Source organism: Protopterus annectens, chromosome 10.part0 (assembly GCF_019279795.1).
Source record: "Protopterus annectens isolate FY-2018-M chromosome 10.part0, PAN1.0, whole genome shotgun sequence".
In the NCBI taxonomy this organism is placed as follows: Eukaryota; Metazoa; Chordata; order Ceratodontiformes; family Protopteridae; genus Protopterus; species Protopterus annectens.
The window spans coordinates 1,267,583,084-1,267,606,783 of NC_056744.1; the positions used below are offsets into that span (position 1 = coordinate 1,267,583,084).

A 23,700-nucleotide genomic window follows, 5' to 3' on the forward strand; every position below is an offset into this window, starting at 1 on the left:
AATTATGTATACATATATGCATATTATATATATATATATATATATATATATATATATATATATATATATATACATACATACATATTTTGACATGCATACGTATCCATATGATAGATACATATAAACATGTTTGTTTACCATACTGTATACACACACTAAAATACTGCTAAACATACATAAATGTGAAACCTACTTTGTACATTGCACTACAACCTACATTCAACCTACATTGATATGTGCACATAGATGCTCTCACATACAAATGTATGCACAGCCTTCATTGATAGTTGCTGTATGTCCCCTGTCCTTTGCACATCTTCATATACATATGGATACAGACCAATGACACATATGGAGGGTTCACAGTATGTAGACCTTTATAGTATTACTTTACATTACCTGTGTTTGTCACAGCTGCTTGTGTTGCCGTCTGGTTTTGTGTCCTGCTGCTCCACTTGCCAGTTGTCAGCTTTCAGGTGGCTATTGCTGACCAGTTTTGTTTGTGTATGTTTAATTTTGTTTTTCTCTGTCTCTGTCTCTGTCTCTCTCTCTCTCTCTCTGTCTCTCACTTCCTCCTCAGGGTGCAATGAAAGTATTGCATGTGTGGACTGGGAGTACAGCATGCTTTTGTAGGTATCTGCATATGTCCATGTGATGGCCTCTGCACCAGTTGTTAGCCAGTTAGCCAGCATTTGCTAATTGCATGCAGCCAGTTGGGTACTGATTGCAGTTCTCACTGTGATTTCAGAACAGTGCTATAAAAAGGTATGTGCGATAGGCGTAGCCCTTTCAGATTTTAAGGGCAGGGACCATGCTGGTATGCTGTGGACAATGTTATGTGAGTGTAAAGGTTGGTATCTCTCTCATATTTCCAGCTGTGTTGTAGATTAACATTTCTCCATTCATTTATCCAGTTTCCTGTACTAACTGTGTGTGTACACTGACACCCATGACTACTACTACTGTTAATGTGTGTGTGTGCTATCCTGTGGGACATGTGGTGTAACTGGTGTATAGCAGTGGCTCTTGCACTTTGTTGCTATGGCTTCAATATTTGCCCTTTACAGTCACTACTTGTATGCCTGCTAGGTGTCCTGACTGTAGTGTGCTGCTGTGGCTTTCCAATTTTCCATGTACATTCACACCTTGGAATGCTTGCTATATCTGCTAGGGTGTTACAGCATGCAGTGTGGTCTGGCCATGGTGTGGGCCTTGACATCTATTAGGGTATATGAGTATGCTGCTGAGCAGGCCCCAGACACTCTCAGGTGCATCTGTTATCTGCCTCATGGAATGGTACATATCAGTGGGGTACACCCATTAAATTGTCTGGTATGCTGCAGTTGTGACTGTGGGATAGCATGAGCATATGTATTACTACACTTTTTCTGCCATGCAAGTGGTGCATACTTTCTGGACTTCATAGTTACCACTGCATGTGTTGTAACACCTTTCTGCCTACTGTTTGTACATTTCACATGGAGTCTATGGGGCATTCCTGTAACTCAGTCAGTGTTGCTATGTCTAGGCTCTTAACTATTCAAATATGGTGGTGTCAAACCTCTCATGTGTACAAATATTTGCAGGTTGTCCACATTTCTGCCTCATATTTTGGTCAATATCTCATTCACAGCTTTATCTGGCAAATCACTCTGGGCTCAAGTCAGAATATAGTGACAAACATTTAAGTTTCAGACTTCATACCCTTCCAAACATCCCACAAAATGCAGAACCTGTTACTCTCTGAACTGTTTAAGTGTGTTGTAACATTATTTGTAATGTGTCCCTGGTTTTGGCCCTTTGCTCCACATATTTTATTACTTGGTCCGGATGTGTTCCTGTAAGAGGTTGTGGGGTATGGGCAGTGATTATCCTGCTGTATGTGTGTGGCTTGCAAGGTGCTACAGTGACATTATTACCTACTAGTTACCAACTAGCATGGCTGTTTCTGTTCACACACTACTATCATAGATATCCACTAGATTTGACTGTAAATATACATGACATGCTTTGTGTACTACGCATCCTATATTCCCTTTACATTCATTCCTACTATTACGTGATATATTTATTTTAGCACAATGTTCTTGTATAACAGTCATGGCTTAGTGGTAAGTCATACAGACTAGTGTATCCAAGGTCCTGGGTTCGGGACTGACAGTGGGATTTTATTTTGCTTTTGAACTGACTACAGGACCTGTCAATCAGAGTGACTAAGGCACATTTAAGCAGGTGTAAACGGGTTAGCGCTGGTTTGCGTGGAGCTCCCACATGTGCACTGGCATTCAGCTCTGCACACACCCGCTTACAACCGCTTAAATGTGCTTACTCTTGCGCACACCCGTGCTATTTTCTTTGAAAGAAATGAAAATGGGGAGACAGGAAAGTGGTGAAAAAGGGGTCACAAAGAGGATAAGACAGTAGGGAAACAAGCTCGGGTTTTGCAGGCGGGATGTAGGTAAGGCCCATAGCTGCCCATTTCTTCATCAGCAACAGCTGTGCATATGTATGTAATTTTGTGTGACATTTGAAACCTTCCACCCCTGAGAGAGGTGTCAGGACAACAATAATACTTGTTATACAGCCAATTGTAATTGATAGTTTCCATGTCCAGCAGACATATGTGCGGAATGGGCAGCTATGTATGGGGCGTAATTTTTTTGTGGGTACAGAGTGCCCTTTTTTTTTTTTCAGGTGAGAGTGGTATGTCAGGTGAAGGAAGTCAGTATAGCTGGGGAGGTAGGTTGGGTAGCTCAACAGACAAGACAAACAAGACGCATACAGGGGCGGTGTATGACACATGTGGGGGGGGGCTACACAATTGATGGGGACGGAGGTTTGGATATCCAGAGCCCATGAGCCCACAGATGCCAACAGTGGAACTGATATCCCCACCCATGGGCAGTTGCCACTGTTCCTTCACTGCCCAGGACGGGGCTGTGCTGGGGGCTGTGTAGGCCGGGCAACAGGCATGCCCGTAAGTTGTGCCACCTGTGCCTCAAGCTGGCATAGGGGCCCAAGAACAGAGTCCTGGATCTCTCTACGCACCACAGTCCGGATGCTACGGAGGGTGAGTGGTGGTTCTCCTTCGGTCACACTTGCAGAGGGGGGATGGGCCCCATCCCCTGCAGCGCTTCCACCCGCAGGTGGCACAGGGCCACCGGAGGAGGGTCAAGACTGGGCACTAGTGCCAGGTGCACTCCCCAGCTGAGGTGGGAGAGGTGGGTCTGCTGGAACCCGCCTTCCTTGTCATCCTATGTTTTGCATTATGTCATGACAGTTCGGGTTAGTAACATACAATACCATTCGCAATTAGTTGTAACAGCATGCATTAGTATTCCCATTAACCAAACACCCAGATATTCACGCCACTGAACAGCGAGCATAACACATGCATAATTTGAACAGCAATACACAGTCTAACAACATGCAGGGTTGATTGATGGCAACAGGCCATCAGGTTTGGATGTATGAACAGGGCAGATGCATCAACGTACATGCAAATATTTATGACCCAACAGGACAAATGTCCAAGGGTGTTAATTGTGATTGCACATACCAATTTCATGTGGAATGGATTATATGTGGTTATAGGGTGGGGTGAAGAAAATAATATTAACACCTTCGAATACCAATACATATGCTGTACATTTCTAATAGCTGCAGATATATACACACTACTGTTCTAACTACAGTTTCATATATGATAACTACTTAAATTTGGTGATAGGACTGTTACTGCTACATCAATATACATTTTATTGTTCTTCCTACACGTTCATATCTGGCTTTGTTCAGCTACATCATCCTGCTACATTTGCTTTATATAGCTATAGACAACTGTGGATGTTTGGTATTTCAGACAATCATACTATCTGCATATTGCAGACTGAGAGCAACATATCCAGATTTTGGGATACACATTCCAGCAGCAGCAACACTTTGAACACATTTCGCAGTTTGGTTCTACTTGTCACATTCATTTAATTCTGTACTGACTGCAGTATACTTTATTCAGGGGTTCTTACTACTTTATTGGTGGATTCATAACTCTTTCTCACACTCTCTCACTTGTTTTCATTTTACTATTCAGGATGATACTTACTTCTAGGCTTTATTGACATGTTTTACCTGTAGATATTACAATCCTTTCCAGCAGTCTCACTTCTGTCATGTTTCAGTATTTCAACAGGGATATATTTCACACATGTGATTTGCTCATTTTCTGCAGCTGTACTTTTCAGCCTGCTGCAGATTGTGTACTATTATATTACAGGTGTGGCATCTTTATTTCAGACTTTATTTCAGACATTTTCATTTTTCTGTTTGGATTACAGACTGCAACACACTTTTGTAATCAAGCAATAATTGCAAACACTTTTACACTGTTACTTGCACATTTTATTACTTAGTGACTACACTGCACTCTTTTGCTAACTGTCATACTTTTATATTTCTTTACAGTTACTGGGAGTGGATTACTGACCTGCCTGGTGGCGCAACCGCACCAGCCTATCACCATAGGCTCTGCGGTTCACAGAACGGACACCTGCAGCTGTAATATAAATGAAGTAATATTGGAATACACATCTCCATAATATCAGCTAGTTTAATTTCTTGCATACATAATTAAATGTAACTTACTCAGTAGTGGGGCGTTGGGCATTTGCCGGGCCTCCTGGATCCAAAGGTTCAATTGGTCCTGCTTACGTCTCTTCAGGTCCGCATGGTGGTGACGGACCTGCTCACCAGTCCTTGGAATCCCTGTGGCACTGGTGAGATCATGAGCCAACTGGTCCCATGCCTCAGCCCTATATGCTCCCCACAGGACCTGGCCCTGCATGAGTTGGGCCTCATGATTGTGGACTAGGAGCCAGACCATGTATCTGGACTCCTCAACGCCCCACCTCTGTGCTCGAAAGCAACTACCCTCACCTACTCCTGACATTCTGGCTGCAAGTCAGTTCTACAATCGTTTATGCTGTGTATTCCCGCCTATGGGGCTTATATATGCCGTTTTTCCCACACTTATCTGTAATTGGCCATTTTGGAATTGTATCAACTTCACAAAACCTGCTTTGTCATGCTCCACTTTCTATTCATTCCTATATATTTGCTATTACTGCATTTCTAAGTACAGTTGTCGTGGCTTAGTGGTTCAGTACCTTGACTATGGTGCATGGTATCCTGGGTTCAAACCTCGCCACTGCTTTTTATATTTTATGACTGTCTAGACAGGCTAGGGGGTGTGTCTGTGTAAAGGCAGTTTTGTTACAGATTGCTCAACGTTGCCCGTCGGTTAGCTTGTTAGTGTGGTGCGCAGCTCCGCGCAAATGGGGTACGCTGGTTTACGCCTCATTTGGCTGTTAGCACGCATATTACACTCAGCTCAGCTAGGGGCACACAGTTTCAGCATGTTAAACCACTGCTCACCTACGGGCACTCATTTTGCACCTGTTAAATCACTGCTCACCTACGGGCAGATGCACTCACCTTGTTAAACTGTAGCTCAGCTATAGGCACATCTCCCATTTTTTATTGTTTTGTTATCTCACATTTCTTCAACATAAATGGACTATTTCATTACATTTAACATAAAATATAATTTTATATGTGTACATATTTGTCAGGGACTTGTTTCGTGCTTATTTTACTAAAAATAAAAATTGATGTTGTAGGGGCTCGAACCATAAATCCCTGCTCTTCAGCCGACCTCTCTACCGCTACGCTATTGCTTCTTGGCTTACTTTGCATATTTAGTTCTTATATCCTTTTCCACTGACTGCTAACTGTGGCTAAGCTACGGGCACGCCCGCGCAAACGAGCGCACTCATGGGCAAACATCTTTACGATTTAAAAAAAATATATAACAACATGTTCATTTATATATTTTATGTTCATAGTCTGTGGGGGTATGTGTTGTGTTTATTCACATTTTCATGGCCTCTGTCGTGGGTGTTTACTTTGGGCACTTTTACTCTTCTGGGGGTGTGTCCTCTTGCAGGGCTCGGCCCACGGACACGCCCCCTACTGTCTTCCACGGACCGTGTTAGCCTTAGGTGTGATTCAGCATGCTCTCATGAATATGCAGAGCATGCTGACATCATTCCGTTTAACTGCAGCCTCAGTGTAAGAGTTATAACTCTTACACGGAGGCTTCGTTTACTCTCAGTTAACCAACAGACATGGAGATTGGTAGATGCTGGATAGTTTCGGGTTGCTTGAGAATTGCTATTTAAAATAAGTCTGACTAATACTGTACCCTGTACTATTTGTTTGGTTTGACTTGTTCTCAAGTTGGGGAGTGAAGGAATTTATTTATATCTTACTTTTTAAAACTCTAAACCTCTAAAAATGTAAGGTATGTTTCTGCAGGGGAAAGCAGAAAGGGCAACACATGAATATTGCACTGTATTTCTTCGATTTTTTTTTTTTTTTGCCGGTTGCTTGAGAGTGCTGGTTGCTTGAGTTCTTGTTAAGTGAGAGTTTACTGTACCTGGATAGCAGATGCAATAATTTTTTTCCCAGGTTAAACCATAAGGAGTCAGTGAAAAAAGATGGAGATTAGGATCCTTTTCTAGAGTTTAAAGGGATATCCCGGGGAAGATAGTCACTGAGTATGCTGCAGTAATAATCAAACAACAGTGAATGCTCACATCACACTCATGCATTGTTTGACAAAGTTCTGCAACATCTAAATTTATGAATTGTAATTCAAAGCACATGACACCAGGTGTGGTTGAAGGACATGAAATTGCAGATAATGTGAAAGTGAATATTCCAGGTATATCACTGAATGTATTACGAATAATTCAGGAATGTTACGTTATGAGTAAATTGGCTGAGTTTGTGAGTAATTTGAATGAAGTGGACAGACCTGGGACAGATAAACTTTGTGGAAACTGCTACATAGGTTGGTACTAGGCTATCAGCCCTAGGGCCTATATAAGCCTAGCCATAACAATTCTCTGGCTATTTCTTCCCACACTATTTACTTCCCTGGACCCCTGTCTAGCAGGGCAACTGACGTGATCCGTGGGGTGAATTTCCTTTCTCCCATCCAATCGTCAAGGTTCCTTTTGAAGAGGGCCAAACAGGCATTCTTCTTGACATGTATGGGCAATCTATTCCAGAGTCTGGGGAGTCTCTGGGTCAGGAATCTATCCCTCCAGCATGTTTTGTTTATTGTGATGACAAGGTTTAGATCCCTGGAGTGTGTGGCTCTGAGGGACTGGGATTTCTTTATGTGTAGCATGTCCAACAGCTGTGGGTTTGACTTGGCCTTGTATGTTAAGCAGAGATCGCCTCTGAGTAGACGATATGCGACAGAGTATAGCTGGAGTTCTTTAAGACGGTCAGCGTAGGGCATCTGCTTTAGACCTGTGATTCTTTTAGTGAGGTGTTTCTGTGGCCTTTCTATTTGTTGCAGATGTCCTGAGAGGTACATACCAAACGGGGCATTGTATTCTACAATGGGTCTAATGAGGGATGAGTAAAGTGGGACAATGACCTCCTTTTTTCTGGATGAAAAGCCTTTAGTGATGAGGTGTGCCACATAGAAGGATTTCCTGACTGTTGTGGCGATGTGGTTATCGAAGGTGAGACCACTGTCCACCTGTGTCCCTAAGTCTCATCACACTTTCACTGTTTAGTGTACTGCCACCTATATGGTAATTCATGGGTACATGTTTTTTTCCAAAGGGGATAACTATACATTTCTTGGCACTGAGCTTGAGCTCATGGCTCTGGCACCAAGCATCTGTTTCTGTAAGGCCCTTTTGTAGAGTATCCACATCATTTGGGATTCAATAATGGCTCCCAGTTTGTAGTCATTTGCGAACTTTGTTAGCCAGTGTCTCTTAGTATTGGCCTGTACTTCAGAGAAGTAGATGCCAAACAAGAGCGGCCCCAGGACTGAACCCTGAGGTACTCCACTTGTCACTTGTCTTGAGCTGGATTTGTAGTCGGCTACTTTTACAGTGTGGGTTCTATCAGTAAGCCAGTTAGCAACCCATTGGGTGACGTAGGGTTTAATGCCCAGCTTAGTAAGTTTATCTATGATTCCAGAGTGGGGGATGGTGTCAAAGGCCTTGGCAAGGTCTAGATAGGCTGTGTGGACCACCTTACCCTTGTCCATGGCACTGGAGACTGATTCTAAGAAGTCAATCAGGTTCAGGAGACAAGATCGGCCCTTCACGAACCCAAACTGGGTGGGGACCAGTGTTTGAAGGTTGCGAATGTCTTTGTTTATAAGTTTCATGATAATACGCTCCATGGCCTTGCAGATAAGGCTCATCAGACTGATGGGATGGTAGTTTCCGGGATCCAAGGTGGATCCCCCCTTGTGGAGTGGGGATAACTGTAGCTCTGCGCCACTCAGTGGGCATGAAACCTGAGGTGAGGCTATGATTAAACATGACACTTAGGTGAGGTTCCAGTTCATATTGTGGCTCATGTGGTACACAGCCCTGGTTGTCATCTGGTCCCATGGATGCTGTATTCTTAGCTTTGGAGAGTGCGTTTTTTTATAGTGTGGCTGTTATTACCGGAATCTGACAATCTTCCAGTATTGAGATGGGCCATTTATGGGGTGAGAGTGGGGTGAAGTTGGCACTGAATCGATCTGCCAGGATATTGCCAATATCCTTGGGATCAGTATATTTAATGCCATTCTGTTTTAGCTCAGAGCAGATCTGAGCATTGCCATTTAGATTCCATACATAATTATAGAATGCCTTGTGGTTGTCTTTTGAATCTTTGGCAATTTTATTTTCGTAACTAGCTTTGGAGGATTTTATGAGGGATCTCAGTTTCTTACTGAGGCTGGTAAGGGAGTTTTTTGCATCCTGGGATTTCCCTCTTTTCTGCAACAGTTTCTTCCTTTTGTTGTAAAGTTTGTTTATTGCAGAGGACCAACAGATTGGCTTCCTTTTTTGGAGGAGAGCATCTTGGTTCTATTTGGGATGGCACGATTCATGCATGAGTGGATGTGCTCGTACAGTGCCTTAGTGTAGGATTCAGCAGTTGAACTTTCAGTTCCCGTCTGCATGGGTGTAATGAATTTGTCACTTCTGACTTGAGTATCATGAAGTTGGCTTTGGAGAAGTTTTTTATGGAGGTTTCCTTACTGGGGGGTGGGGGTGGGATGTGGATGTTAAGGGTCATTAGCTTATGGTCAGACCTGACTAACGAGGGGGTGACCATAGGTGTGGAGCATCGATTTCCCATGTTGGTAATGATCAGGTCTAAGATATTGGAGCCCCTGGTGGGACTATGGATTAGTTGATCCAGGGCGTTGGAATTTATGAATTCCAAGAACCGTTGGGCAAAGGTGTTGGTACATGAGTAGTTTTCCCAGTTAATGCCAAGGTAGTTAAAATCACCCAGTATTAGGGTGTTTGGTTCTATCTTAATATTTTCCAGTATGTTTAGAAAGGTGTAGTGAGAATCTTGGGCAACTAGCCTGGTGGTGTGAATATCCTTGGTGAATATTGACACACCTCCACCTTTAGTGTTTCGGTCCTGGTTTGGTGGCCGAAAAGTGTGGTAAGAGTTGTAGCCTGGTACTGCAGGGGTGCTCTCTGGAGCCTTGAACCAGGTCTCAGTTACTGCACAGATATTGATGTTCTCCATTTTCAGGAGTGCCTCGAGAGAGTGCATTTTGAGGTTTAGACTTCTAGCATTAAGTAGCATTACCTTCAGATTTTGCATGCTTGTACCTGTTACAGTGGTGGTTTTGTCCTTTGAACTTTGCCTAAAAAAGGCACTATAGGGCTGGCAAGAGCCTTAGCCAGTAACCTGAATCCCAGGGGTGACAGGTGCAGACCATCTCTGGCAAAGCATCGTGGTCTGTCGATCATGTCTTCCCAGGCAGACAGATACTGGATCCCCTTTGAATGACACCAGAAGCTTAGCCAATTGTTGAAGTCAATCATTTTGTCCTTATATTGTGGTCATTCTGGGCAAAGACAGGATGCTACTCAGGGCTAGGTTCATACCTGCCTGGGCTACAGGATCCGAGAGCTCTTCCATGTCTTTTTTCATGTTGTTCAGAGAGGTACGTCTCAAGTCATTCACTCCAACATGGACAATGACAGAGTCATATTTGTACTTGTTGTGGAGTGACTTACATTCTTGGTAGTACAGAAAAAAGGAGAAACCAGTTTTTAGCCTTGCACACAAAACTGTACAGTATGGAGGACAAACTGAGGAATAGAGATTTGAGACTGATTGGGATATTTAAAACAGAAGAAGGTCTTTGTTGTGCGAAATGCATGCAAGAGAAAATGTTGACACCATAGATTTTTTCTGTGAACACTTTTCATGTTGAGACCACTTATTGATTCCATCAGTCAGCTTCAGGAAGACCACATGGCATTCATGTGTTACCCTAGTTAAGTCTGACTCCAGGTATGGAAATCAGAAGGTGTTGTATCAGCGTTGGTTGCCAGGAAAGGAAATTTAAAGTGATTAGAAGAATCTTTGCTATTTATTTCAACAAACCACTGATCAATATGCATGTTTTTTTTTCACAAGGGGGACTGTTTTGCAGGACTAGAATGAGACTGTTTTCAGATTCCTTAAAGCTGTGGAAGGAGATGGGTACCATGAGAATTTAAATATTTTGGATCCTAAAAGGATGTCCTCACAACGGTTTTCCTGTTCCCTGAAGAATGATTTTTGGTAGAAAAAACAGACTGTGGTGGTAGTATTGTATTGCTCATGCTCTGTTCTAAAAATGGCCAATGTCAATGGAAAGCCTTTGTTATGTTAGAGAATATAACTGAAGGCCTGTGGAACCATTAAATCTAGTTGACATATCTGACTAATGGTATACTTTTTTGTTAGTCTATGAGACTATTAAAGAATTTGTGAGGATATTGGATGACACCTGACCTCCCTGGGGGTTCTGCTTAGCTGTCAGAACATTACCACAGTAGAACAGCTTATCAGCTGTCACTGTAAACTTCTGACAATCTTCGCCCCTTTGGCAGTGCAAGATGCGACTTCTAAAGGTCTTTCCTGCTTTGAATGTAAACCAGTAGTGTGATCCAATATCCTCCTGTTAGCAGTAATGAGTTTAGATAGTCAAGTGGTAGCCAGATATTCAATATGAAAGCATCTGCATTATGCATTGTGCCACTTTGTAAACCTGAAGTTCCCGTCCTGTAGAATTTTTTATTGCATTTGTACATCAGATTGAGGACACAAGTGGTGCGTCATGTTTTGCAGTGTATGTATGTATATGTGTGTGTGTGTGTGTGTGTGTGTGTGTGTGTGTGTGTGTGTGTGTGTGTGTCTGTGTGTGTCTGGTTTTCTGTTTAGAAGAGGAAGCTGCCAAAGCTGACACTAACAAGTGGCCATCTTAATACATTTCAACTTTTTTTCTTTAGAATTCTGTATAATACCAAAGGTAACGGGAGGATTAAAGGACAATTTTTAAATATTACTCTAATACACATATAAAAAAAAGTTAATAGAACAACAGGAATTTCAAAAACATGCATTTCCCGAACAGTAAGATGTATGTACCTTAACAACTGGCATTAATGCCTGACTGTAATCCTTAGTGATTAGTTAATCAAACATTTTTGCTAGGGACAGGGGAAAAAAACAGAGAGAGAAAAAATCAGGGATGGTCTGAAAAATAAGGGATGGTTGAGAGGTATGTAAATCTTAAAGCATATGTTCACTTGGTAGTTACTATGAACTTTGAAAAGAGTCAACCCAAAACACTATAGTTAGCAACCTAGGCTTCTATGAGTGAATGAGTCCATGTATGGTATATTACCTCAGTGGCTGCTAGAGTCTCTTATATCCAGTAACTGATCAGTACCACGCTACAATAAACAGGGCTTCAGCTGAAGGCATTTTAACTCAGACTGAAGTTTGTATAATGTGTATAAAGAAACTGAGCAGGCTGGAAGTGAAAAAAGACACTGTTGTTTTTACGTATTCTAGATATTTATTTTCTTTGTAAAACATAATTGATGCTCATAGTTGCATTCATATTCTGTATATCTTTTTACATAATACATAAATAAATCACATACAAAAGAGTACTCATACAGCAACTTGAGGCCATTATGTAGAACAGCAAACCTTGGGTAACAAAGACATTCCTTATTCTGCTTCTGGACTTGCACAAGGTCCAGGGTTCTCCATTACTGACTGCCAAATGTGTTGGCATAAACTGCTATATCTTGTAAATAACTTAGATTTTTTTTCTAATGCAGTTAATATGCATACTGTTTCAATGATGTTATATTATGATCAAAACTATGACAAGGCATTATGGCGAAAATGTTTATAAATAATGCTTTAGAATTTGTGTACTATAATAATAAATTATTATGTTGTCTGCAAGACTATGCCATCAAGTCATGTTTCTATTGTACTGCCCGTCTTCTGTGCATAATGCTCAAAGTGACCAGAGAGTTCACATGCGGGATGGGGGGGGGGGGTTGATGTGATGTACATTTATATATAAATAGATATACAAAATAGTCCTGTCCCTTGTAAACAGAACTGCTGTATGATCCCATGTATCCACCCCAGATTTTGTGGCAGGCATGGCCAAGAACATGTCCCATGCCTGTACCCCTGAAGAAAGGTGATCTGTCTTAATTGTATCATTTCTCTCTTCCTCTTCACCAGGTATGACAGGCACACAATCTGATAATCAATCTCACCTGAACAGTAGGCAAAGCTTTTTCCTTCAGGGGCAAAGATGACACTTGTGAAGAATGATTAGTTGATGGGTAAAGTCAGATGAGAATTTGTAGTGAGATGTACAAGTGACAAGTGTGTTGTACATGGTGTTGATAGCTAGAATAAGGCTTGGATGTCTGGGACTTCATATGTAACTAGCAGGGAATGCACAACTATTTGAAAAGGCATACAGAAATGTAATTGTTTCCCCGTGTTATGTCAAATAGTTCAAAGAAGAATTAAAACAGAATTTAATTGTATGGAAGATTAAACTTTGTATTGGAATTTAGATGGGTATGTTAAAGAATAAGGAAACCAGACTGTGCCATTTAAGAAAATATACTGGCCATGAAATTCAGCTTTGTGTGAGTATTGTTGTAATCAGCACCAGAATGACAATGGTCAGGGTGGCGTCCTTCTTGGTGTAACAGTAAATAGGGTGTGGCATGACTGTTTATATTAGAGTGATCCTTTTCCTAGAGGGCCCACTGTCCAGTCTATTACAAGATTTAAAAGTTTTAAGAAAGAAATACTTACTTCATTGGTTGAGTTAGTGGAAAGGCTATATGGATTTTGAGGGGACTGGATGAAAAGACGTATCAGAAAAGAGCTCAACAGTTTGGAGGTAAATTCTCTAGAAACCAAGACGCAGCTGTCATGATTAGTGTAACTACAAAGTGCAGTGATACAACAGCTATAAGAAGAAGAATGGCATGATATTGCAGAGAAGAAACAATTTCTAGCTGATAGGGAAAATTTTTGCCTGGCCAGGGAAAAGAAAGACTACTGCATATACAGGGAGCCAAAGAAATGGAATACACTAATCTTCAGTTGAGGCATTTAAGAAAACATGACCAACACTGAGTGAGTGAAGGGCAGCAAGGGATGAGCAACTGGAGAATGTTTGCCACAACACATGCGATAGCTATGTAGATGAAAAGTATTTTTACACTCCTTAAACTTCATACACAAGTATGTCAATGTTTCTAGATTCTGCACTTCATGACAAATTACAACAATCAACTTAACATTTTAGGTGGTAGGTATGATTCATGATCTTACCCATCATTATTGGCATCTCCAATGAATGGCATGAAGTGATTGCTAGGACATTAAAAATGTGCTCTTTTTAAATTTAGAAAATGATCCAGCATTTAAATGTATCTGATTCATTGAAGTTGCAGTCCATCTTGATGGATCACACCATTGGCAAAGTTATTACACTCTAAAGGGAATGCACATAAGCAATATAATATTCAACTCCTTGACTTAGAACTGATTACTCACTGATTCTGTTCATTTTGTTTTTTTACAATTTTTTTAATTTATAAATTACCCCAAGGTTTGGTTACCTCAGATTTGCTTGTTATACTGAAGGTGGATATACAGTGCCTTGCCCTTCATTTTGAAATATAGGAGTTAAAGCCTAACATTGGAAACGTCATTATCAAAAGTTCTCTTCAGAAGGATGACCCGGTCAATCAGCTTTTTAGGAGTCAGTCCCTGAAGGACTCTGCTACATCTATGTAAAATGTGATTTGTGTACAAATGTATACAGTCTGTGAACAAAGGTTGAGTAGTTGCAATGACTGCCTTGACAATATTGATTTATTATATGTCTGCTATGTGAACTAAAAATGTAAAAAGGAAAATAACTAGCAGAACTAAAATAAGGAGTTCAATGTATTTATCTGCGGTGAATAATACTGTGATTCCTTGTTACTTGGGAAATTTATATGGCACTCACTCAAATACATGTCCAGTATGCTATTAACAGATGCAATTATTTACTTCTGAAATGTATTCCTGCATTAATCAAGTACACTAATTAAATACAACTTATTTTTTTCAGGGATGATATGGGATGAATGGAGTTAGGTGATCTGATTGGAGTATGCAAATGGGCACGGAAGACTCAAACCCTGAAGAACAGCAGGAAGCTCTATAAAAACTTAAAGTCATAATCTCCTTTGCTATTTTTATACACACTTAATTCTTATAAACAGACACAAAAATAGAAGCTTTATAATTACTTATATATTTAGATTAGAAACCATTAGCATTAAATAATGAAATGGGCTATATTCATGTGATACAATATTTTTATATAATTAGTAATATGTCATATATATGGTTTGATCAGTCCGCTTTGGGGAATTCACATTAATTCTTTACTCTTAACTTGATTTATCAGCTTATTTTGTTTACCATTGTTCTCATTCTGACCCTATAACAAATGGGTTTTTAAACACTTCTAAGCTCTTATTTTCACAAATTCCAGTTAATAGCTGCACTGCATTTTGCTGTTTAAGTTGTCTAGATGGCGGAATTAAATTGTCTTTCTGTTCGGTGAGAAAAGAGACCCATGCTAAGTCGAATGTTTTGATTGCTTGTATGAAGTCTATAAGTGCAGTTCTACTGGTTGTTGAGTTCTGTTAACTTTTTTTGAATCCCTAGTTCTTACCTTAACTCTGTTTTTTTGTCAGACTTTTCACCCACCTGCTGTTGACTTCCAGGTCTTGCAAACATTGTGTAAGTGCTTCTGGGGATTTTCTCTTTAAGTCGTCTGTCAGTTTAAGCTGTTTCTTTTATCAATCAAAGTTATATTATTTGTCATTGTTCTCATTCACCAACTTATAACAGAAGGTATTTTAGACTTTTTTAAGCTCTTATTTTAGAATTCCAGTGAATAACTACACTGTACTGCAGTTTGCTGTTTAAGAGATGTAGCTGTTAGAACAAAATCCTGTTTTTTTTTCTCCGGCGAGAGAAGAGAGAACCAAGTTAGTTGAAGAGTTTTGATTTCTTTCACTTAGCTGTAATTGTGATTGGCTTTTGAGTTATGAGAACATTTTTTTTATCCTTGGTGCTTCATGTAAATGTGGAGTTCCTCTTCAGGACTGTGATGCATGCCGTGGGGTTGCTATATGCATTATATAGATGCAAGTTATTCAATCGACTGTTCACCTAGTGTTTGTATGATTCCCTAAAAATACTTTGTCGTTGTCCTCTGCATTCATGAATAGGTTTTCCCCATGATGCATTATGTGCCAGTAGTCAATATCTTAAACTACTGCTCCATAATAATTGAGACTAGCCACTCCCCTCTGTTTGTAGACCCACATTGCTGCCCTGTTTACTAATAAGCATTGATCATTTACATGGTGTAGCACTAACCTGGGTAAGTGCTTCTATTACAGTGATCTGCTATGGTATCCTCCTCTCAAGCACTTCACTTGCTCTCTTTGTTCACTTATTAAATACAAATACACATTTCAGTGTACTTCCCCATTAAAACATCTAATCATCAAATAATCTAGTATGTGCAATACTCCACAAAGTAGAATTAACCTACTTAGCCTCTACATAAAGTTGTACTTCTTCAAAATGTAAATGAAGCTGCTTAGTCACATTTACCTTACCTGTGCAGTTTTCCATCTAATACTTGAATCACTAGGCATTATGAAAGGTCAGCCAGGCAGTTTTCCTTTTTTCCTAGTCTCATAGCACTGGTGTTCTTTGGCAATGTAGGTAATACCTTATGCTCATTTGCAATTAGCTGTTACTTAACACACATAACTCTGCCTGTGTAAGGAACAAAGAGATAATTTGGAGGCACCCTCTCATCTAGGACTGTCCACAAAGAACATCATACACTCACACCTTTGCCCTCATTTCCACTATAATCTCAACAAAATCACATTAAAATGACGTAGTTTTTGGCTAGTGGGAAAAAACACTCTACAAATGTCCCTAGAACTAGTGAGAATAGGTTTCAGCAGAAATTCTGCAACACATCTCCTCCATGTACACCTACAGCATTAAGTCAGAAATAGATAGATAATTCTTAATCTTTGACCTGTAACAACTCTGTTAACAAAAATGCCCTAGTGATTGGTGACTCAGTTGTGAGCCATAAAAAGTCTTCATTCATAAATCCGGACAAGGATAAGTTTAAAGTCAGTTGCCTTTTAGGTGCCAGCATCTCTGTCATTACAAGGACCCTGAAGACCCTTTTCCAGGGCAAATATGACTATGACAAGATGATGGTCCATATAGGAGGAATGACCTGGAATTCAGCTGCCTGTGTGAAATGTAGAGACATACATACTTTTCCATACATGTGATACATGCAGGTAAGACTGTGGTACTGAGCTGATTCTGTCTGTCACCAAGAATGATGCCTGGATGCAAAGAAAAGATAATTTGCAGTAACAATTAGCTAAATAATTGGTGTCATGGAGGAATCCAGTATGTGTCAACTTGGGATGAGATGAATGATAGAATAACTTACTTCACAACTGATGGGTCACCCCTCCCACTGCACTGGCTAAAATCTGTGCTGCCTCACACTGCATCAAACCCCAGTTTAGAGCCCACTAGGGTGGCACTTCTCTGAGGCAGAACTCTCAGCAACAAATAGGCAGATGCTTTCTGGAGCATATCTGTGTTTATGTAATTACTGAGACTTGGTTAAAACAAAATGAAAACACTCCCTCCAGGACATTATGTATGACATATGTGAAACATCACAGTCAGAAGGCAGAGGGAATTGCACATGCAGCAGAAAGAATATAAAATAATATATGTAATTGTCCTGAGAGCTTCTTGATTAAAGTTGTTAGTGAAGTCACATATTTTATCCATTTCTTCCTCATTTTGAAGTGGTGGTCCCCATTCTGAATGTGGAAGGTTAAGAGCTTTGTTCTTGTGCCTTGCAATGCTCCAGTATTTTACATGAGAAAAGTGATCAGAGATAAATGTGTATTTTTTAACACAGTTATAATGTGTTTTCTATTGGGTCAGTTCAATGTAATTGCATTAAAAAAATCATCCCCACACTGGAGATACCTGAAGCTTTTGTGTTTAACAAAGTTGAGCACTTTCAGCTCCGTAACTTATGATATTTCCTATGTGAGGATGAGGTTACCTTTCTTTATTCTAAAGTGTACTTGGTAATGGCTCATTCTATTGCTTTCTTAGGTTTATAGATATATTTTGCAGAATTGTCTATTCTTTTGTAGTAGCAGTGAACCAGTACAGTTTATGTGAATGAGGTAGACATTATGCAATGAAATGACTTTTGCATGAGCATTATGCTGTGATTGTTTATGTATTATTTTTGCACTATACTAGCAAGTTGCAGTTACCTGCAGTTTGAACAGTAGTCATCAGTTGATCAAACAGAAGTTATGGGCTGGTGCAGAATGTTACTTACAGCAGGTGGGCAAAGTAAAAAGGTTATCTTTATTCTGACTACTTAAATGTGTCTCTGTAGTTTGTATGTGTGTGTTTATGTATATATTTATGCATAAATACATGTATTTTAAGTATGTATGCATTACATAAACAATGGCAGTTGCATAGGTGAATGGGGAGAGTAAAGCATGTTATTCCTTCACCACTAATTCTATTTATTGATAGTTTTCTAAATATGTGATCCAACCTGTGTTTTCACAGTCCTGAAATATGAAGCTGTCTTCTGGCAAGTTGTTGATGGTCACAAGACTAATTGCCTTGAAACTCCAAGGACTCCTATAAATGAATCAGCAGCAAGGTTAGTTGATACATTGAGTATAGCCAAGTATTTATCAAAAATGCCAATCTGCACAAATTCATTTTTGAAACATAGCATGTTTCTGAGTCAAGAATGCCTGCAAATTTATAATAATTATTGCTTTCTAATGTTGCATAAATAATGTTTAAATCAAGTTAGCAAGACTCTTACTGATTTATCCTAAATATTTAACATTATAATGATGTACAAACATGCAGATTATATGCTGTGGAGACAAGGCACACACATGAAATAAAAAGTACAATTGCACCAACATGAATGTTTTGATATGAGTGGCATTGTGTTAACAAAGTTATTACTTATTGTCTACTTGCACCCAAGTATGTGAGGACTAGGGGCTGGGGTCCTTGTATGACTTTAGGGAAACAATTTCTCAAGATGTTTCGCTGCTGCTCACCATAGTAAAGTAAAAAGTGAATGTGAGTCTTACTCAATAACAAAGTCAACAAATGGAAGGCCTGCCACATGGACATAAAGGGAATATGTACTCTTGTCCTGGGCAGTGACATCCAACATCCAAATCCACATTAAACCTCACAGTGACCTCTTGAAGAGATGAGTTCTTGGTCTTCATGAAACTTTCTCACTACTTTCTCTGTGGTCTACTCTGTTTTTCAGATACCCTTTGCATATTAAAGCAGAGTTCAAATATTGATGTAAAGGTGCTTATGGTTTGCAATAAGAAAGAAAAAATAAATTATATCTTAAAATCAGTTTTATTTAGCCTAGCACCTGCTGATACCACATATTTAATGAATTATAATCCATGTACATAATCTTTAATAGCAAAATTTGCACTCTTTCAGAAGATATATAGCTATACAGACATAGACATACAGAAAGATTGATATAGTGATAGATATAGCTCAGAACAGATAAAGTGACAGTCAGAAGCGTACACTGACAGACATGCACTGCAGACCAGACTCCAGGCTGTAGCTCTGCTAGAGAAGAAGAACACAGCGCTGGAGCCAGGATTCTTCACAACTTTGTAATTTCTTGTTGCTTGTTTTTCTGGTCCAATGGGCAAGTTCTGTTTTTTTCAGCTGTTTCTTCATCTAAGATTTCTCAGAGACACCTTAAGTACATGCAACTTGTGATATATGCCACTGTAAAATTATGCTGTTAAAGTAAAATGTTTCCTTTCTTTAATGTGTTTCCTTTTCTGTGATTTGACAACCAATGTCATACTTTTATATCACTTATACCAATATATCATAGATTGAACATATCCTTTGTTGAAGGACAGATATAATTTCTGCAACATTTCCTTTGGAACCTGACTACCTTCAGAGCAGATTACTAAATTTGTAAAATGGATTACAATAGTCAGGATGGTACTTAAAATAGATGTGTATCTATCATAGTCATATAAAAGCTGAATGAATGAATGTAAGCTGCCTCTAAATATAAAGTCTTTGAAAAATGTATATATATGTCCTACTTTAAAGGATATATTTAGTCATGGATATATTGGCAATATATGGAAAAGTATATCTATATATAAATATATATATTCCAGTGAGCACCTAGTGTTTAGAATTATAATTTAACGTAATAACGTGCTTCTGATGAAATATGCAATACATCTAAAAAATGGGGATGCCAGAGTTTATTTACTACTCATTTACATGTGAGGTCTACTACAAGTGTTTCCGTGCTATTTGCTTATGACACACTTGTTCACTGCCACTTGCTTGAAAAGGTAAGTATTCTAACTCCCACTAATGCACCCTCCTGTAAGTACTAAGACTTCCTAACACCCTATCCTACAAAATTGTATGGCCCTACCAGAATGCCAGCTTTAACCCTAAACACCCTTCTGACTCCCTTCTCCTAAAACTTCCTTCCTTCTCCCTAAATCTTAAATCTTCCTGGCGCTCCTTTCTTACTCCCTAAATCTAAGACTCTCTTCTCACTCCCTAACCTTAAAACTCCTTTCCACCTTCCTAAATTAATATGCCCTCTCCCACTTCCTAAACCTAAAACTCCCTTCCTGACTAGTACACTAATCTGTACTTCCTCCCCTCCTCCTCCTTCCCCATGGTTACTGCACTTACCTTATTTAAACCTGAATACTGTATCAGGTGAGCTGTGGTAGCTGCTTGCCTGAACTCCTGTTCAAGATTGAGCACAATCGGCAGCCAAAATGAACAGCAAGGCACTGTACTGCCTAGCTTTGAGACAGTAGTCTTCAAGCTATTGGGACTTCAGCACTTGTAGAACAACCATGTGTGTTTTGTGATAGCCATGTATTGCCAAAAAAAAAAAAAAATATATATATATATATATATATATATATATATATATATATATATATAAATTAATGATATGCCTATCTATATACCAGTATCTGATAATTGGTCTGCTACAAGATATTAAAATATTTTTATATGTTTATCCCTAAGAAAGCAAAACAATGGATTACATATTTTTATGTTAATGTATTTGTTTCACAACTGCAACTATATTCCTTAACATTTTATTATGATGAAGTTACTCTCTTTATAAATAACCATGATAAGTCTAAAGTATATGAAATATTGGGAAAACATTAACACATAATAATACCATGAAAAGATAATTGGAAAAAGCTCAAACAGAAGGTATGCTAAAACAATCCTTTGCTTATTTTCAGAGCACTTGGTTCTGCTGTTGATTTCAAGTGAGATTAACAAGAGAGGTATAACCCCATGCATTCAGTTATAAAATTGAAACATTTCTTTATTCTAGTTTTCTGTTTTGCTATGTCTGCTTTCTCAGAAAAAGGATATAAATAATAATAATAATAGTTCTATCTGCATTATCCTTATATAGTACCCCTAATGTGGATAACTGTGATCATAACATAGATAAATCAATTTATCTATGTTATGATCACAGTTATCCACATTAGGGGTACTATATAAGTAATGACCATGGAATAGGTAAGGCCAATCTGTAACCAAATGGGGTAGCCTATTCCTGTCACAAAAAGAGAAATTGTCTAGGCTTAAAATGGCCCACAAGGGCACCTAACCTAGTACTTCCCTATGAACCTATTTGATAATAAACTGGAAAAGGGTATGGTTTAGTGAAGATAATCACATTTTACATCATTACTGTCTTGAAGAAGAAACACTTCACTCACAGAATCATGAATTTAGAAAACAAATGCAGGGTGACTAATTCAGATAATGAGAAATGTGTACTCACTTCCTCCATTTCTAAGTCAAAATACTATAGACAATGTACCTATGGATTGCAATTTGTTTCAAATTCAGAGTTGCTTTAAGTAAACATTTACTGTATGGCTTATGAAGTTTGATTTTCATTAACTTTTTTTACAATCATTATTGTCCAGAAAAATCTTTTTTAAGACCAATCATAGTTGTGACATCAGCTTTCTCAAGGCAGCAAAACTCTTCACCTTTCATACGTGATAATGTACACGTTGGTGGATGATGTATATAACACTGAAATGCATTGTGGCTTTACTAATGTAACTATATCTCTGTGAGACTTTAGATATTTTGATGCCATTACATCCTCATTTCCCTGACCTTGTGACATATTTCCATGTAAATCTAATAGTATATGTTACTGTGTAACAATGGTTACTCACCTCTGCTACGCCGTCTGCTTCTTGATGGGTCAGTGTAAAAGGTCAGCTGAGGTTCATGGTCTACTTCAGTCCCAGAATCCACCTCAGGGTTAAGAAATGCTGATCCAGCTGTGGTAAATGGAAAGGGAAACAGTGAATAAAGAAATAAAACAGGAAGTATCTTTCAATTGTAATGTGTTCACTGTTTTTCTATTAATAAACTGCATGACTCCTTGTTTTCAGTCTCATAACAGAAAGCAGTGTCCCAATAATATAATCTGTGTGTACAACACACATCATCATAAAAGTACTGGACAAGCTCTTCTAATTTGTTTCATGATTTTTAGTGAGTATTATTCTGAAAATGAAGTATGAGCTTATGGAAAATCAGCCAACTCTGTGTAAAGATGAATGTGTTCTAAAATGTTTCTTTTCTTAATCCTGGTTTTATGAAAATATTTGTACAAGCATCTAGCAATTATACATTATTATTCAAAACAGGATTATGCTAAAACATTATATTATGGCTGCTGATTTTAGAATCAAAAGTACAGTTTTTGTCTGATCCTGATCTTGGCTTGCTAAAGCAATTCATCTCACTTGTAGTCCACTGCAGTTCTGTCTTGTAGTAGACTTTCAAAAAATACATTAATTTTTCCATTGCCTTCCTGCATAAATTTTGAAGTCATATGAAGACAGTATAATAACCATTATCTCTGTGACTACTTTTCTGTTTTTGTACCTTTGTCACTGTTTTTTCTAACCCTCTCATTTGTTTAATAAGATTTAGTAATCCCAATATGATTGAAATTGCATTACACTTACATTAAATAGAATTTTCATTTGAAATGGTTTCCTACTTCTGCCTTGTTTTCATTATTTTATAACTGCTTTATTAGTGATTCAGGCAGAGTGCATTAGATATGGCTGATTCCATTTGGATAGTGGGTAGAGTTGTGTTCTAAATTCAGTTTTGTTTTCATTCATTCATTCACTGAAAAAAGTCAGGAATGATATTGTGCAAACTGCTGTATCTGAAAATGATTTTAAACTGTTATTGATTCACACAGCAGCTGTAACTTCACAGATAACTCTCGATACAAAATGCACTGAAGTACTTATCACATTATCTAAGATTAGATGAATTTTAGTTCTATTACAACGATTCACCTCTACTATTAGAAATGAATCAATTGCCAGTCTTAAAACACTGCAAAATATTGCAAGCTGGTAGTACATGTGATCTACCAACTACTTCAAATGACCCATGGAAAACCATTTTAGGATATGCTAATCAATAGAAAAAGTAGCTTATCTGGTGAAACACTACATGTATTTCTCCATCTCTCAACATCTTTATTATGTAAGACTACAATATAAATATATCTGCTTAGTTGCATTTAAGACTTTGAAAAATACTAAAAAGACATAACAGAGACAGTTAGCAAAAAATGTAATGCAATTATGAGCAATAAAAAATTTGGTGATGGCTGTCAATAATTCAGATAGGGTCCAAGCTCAGCATCTTATATATAGTGTTTGTTTCCATGTAAATATCTTTGGAACAGGTTGTCCAAATTATTTCAGCAAAATCAAATAACCAGCACCTACCTACAAGAAGTCCATAAAATATCATACTCAGAATGCATGCCAAGTCTATAATATCAAAAGACTGGTTGGACAAAATGTAATGTGTCACTTGAAATTATTATGGGCTCACACAGTCTCAAATGTGCTAGCATGTGGACAAATCGAAGCTGCACTCTGTGGGCTAGCTGCATGATCCTCAGGAGAGAAGACAGCACTAGCAGAAATAGAGGTCTAAGTG

General features: G+C 38.7%; 1 protein-coding gene across 1 annotated transcript in view; it reads right to left on the reverse strand.

Annotated features, from left to right (window-relative positions):
* ASTN1 (astrotactin 1) overlaps positions 1-23,700 on the reverse strand; it is a 5,143,480-nt gene that overhangs the window by 3,920,970 nt on the left and 1,198,810 nt on the right. The window contains exon 5 of the mRNA XM_044086860.1: positions 21,894-22,001. Coding sequence (XP_043942795.1) covers positions 21,894-22,001 — 108 coding nt within the window. The remainder of the gene's footprint in view (positions 1-21,893; positions 22,002-23,700) is intronic.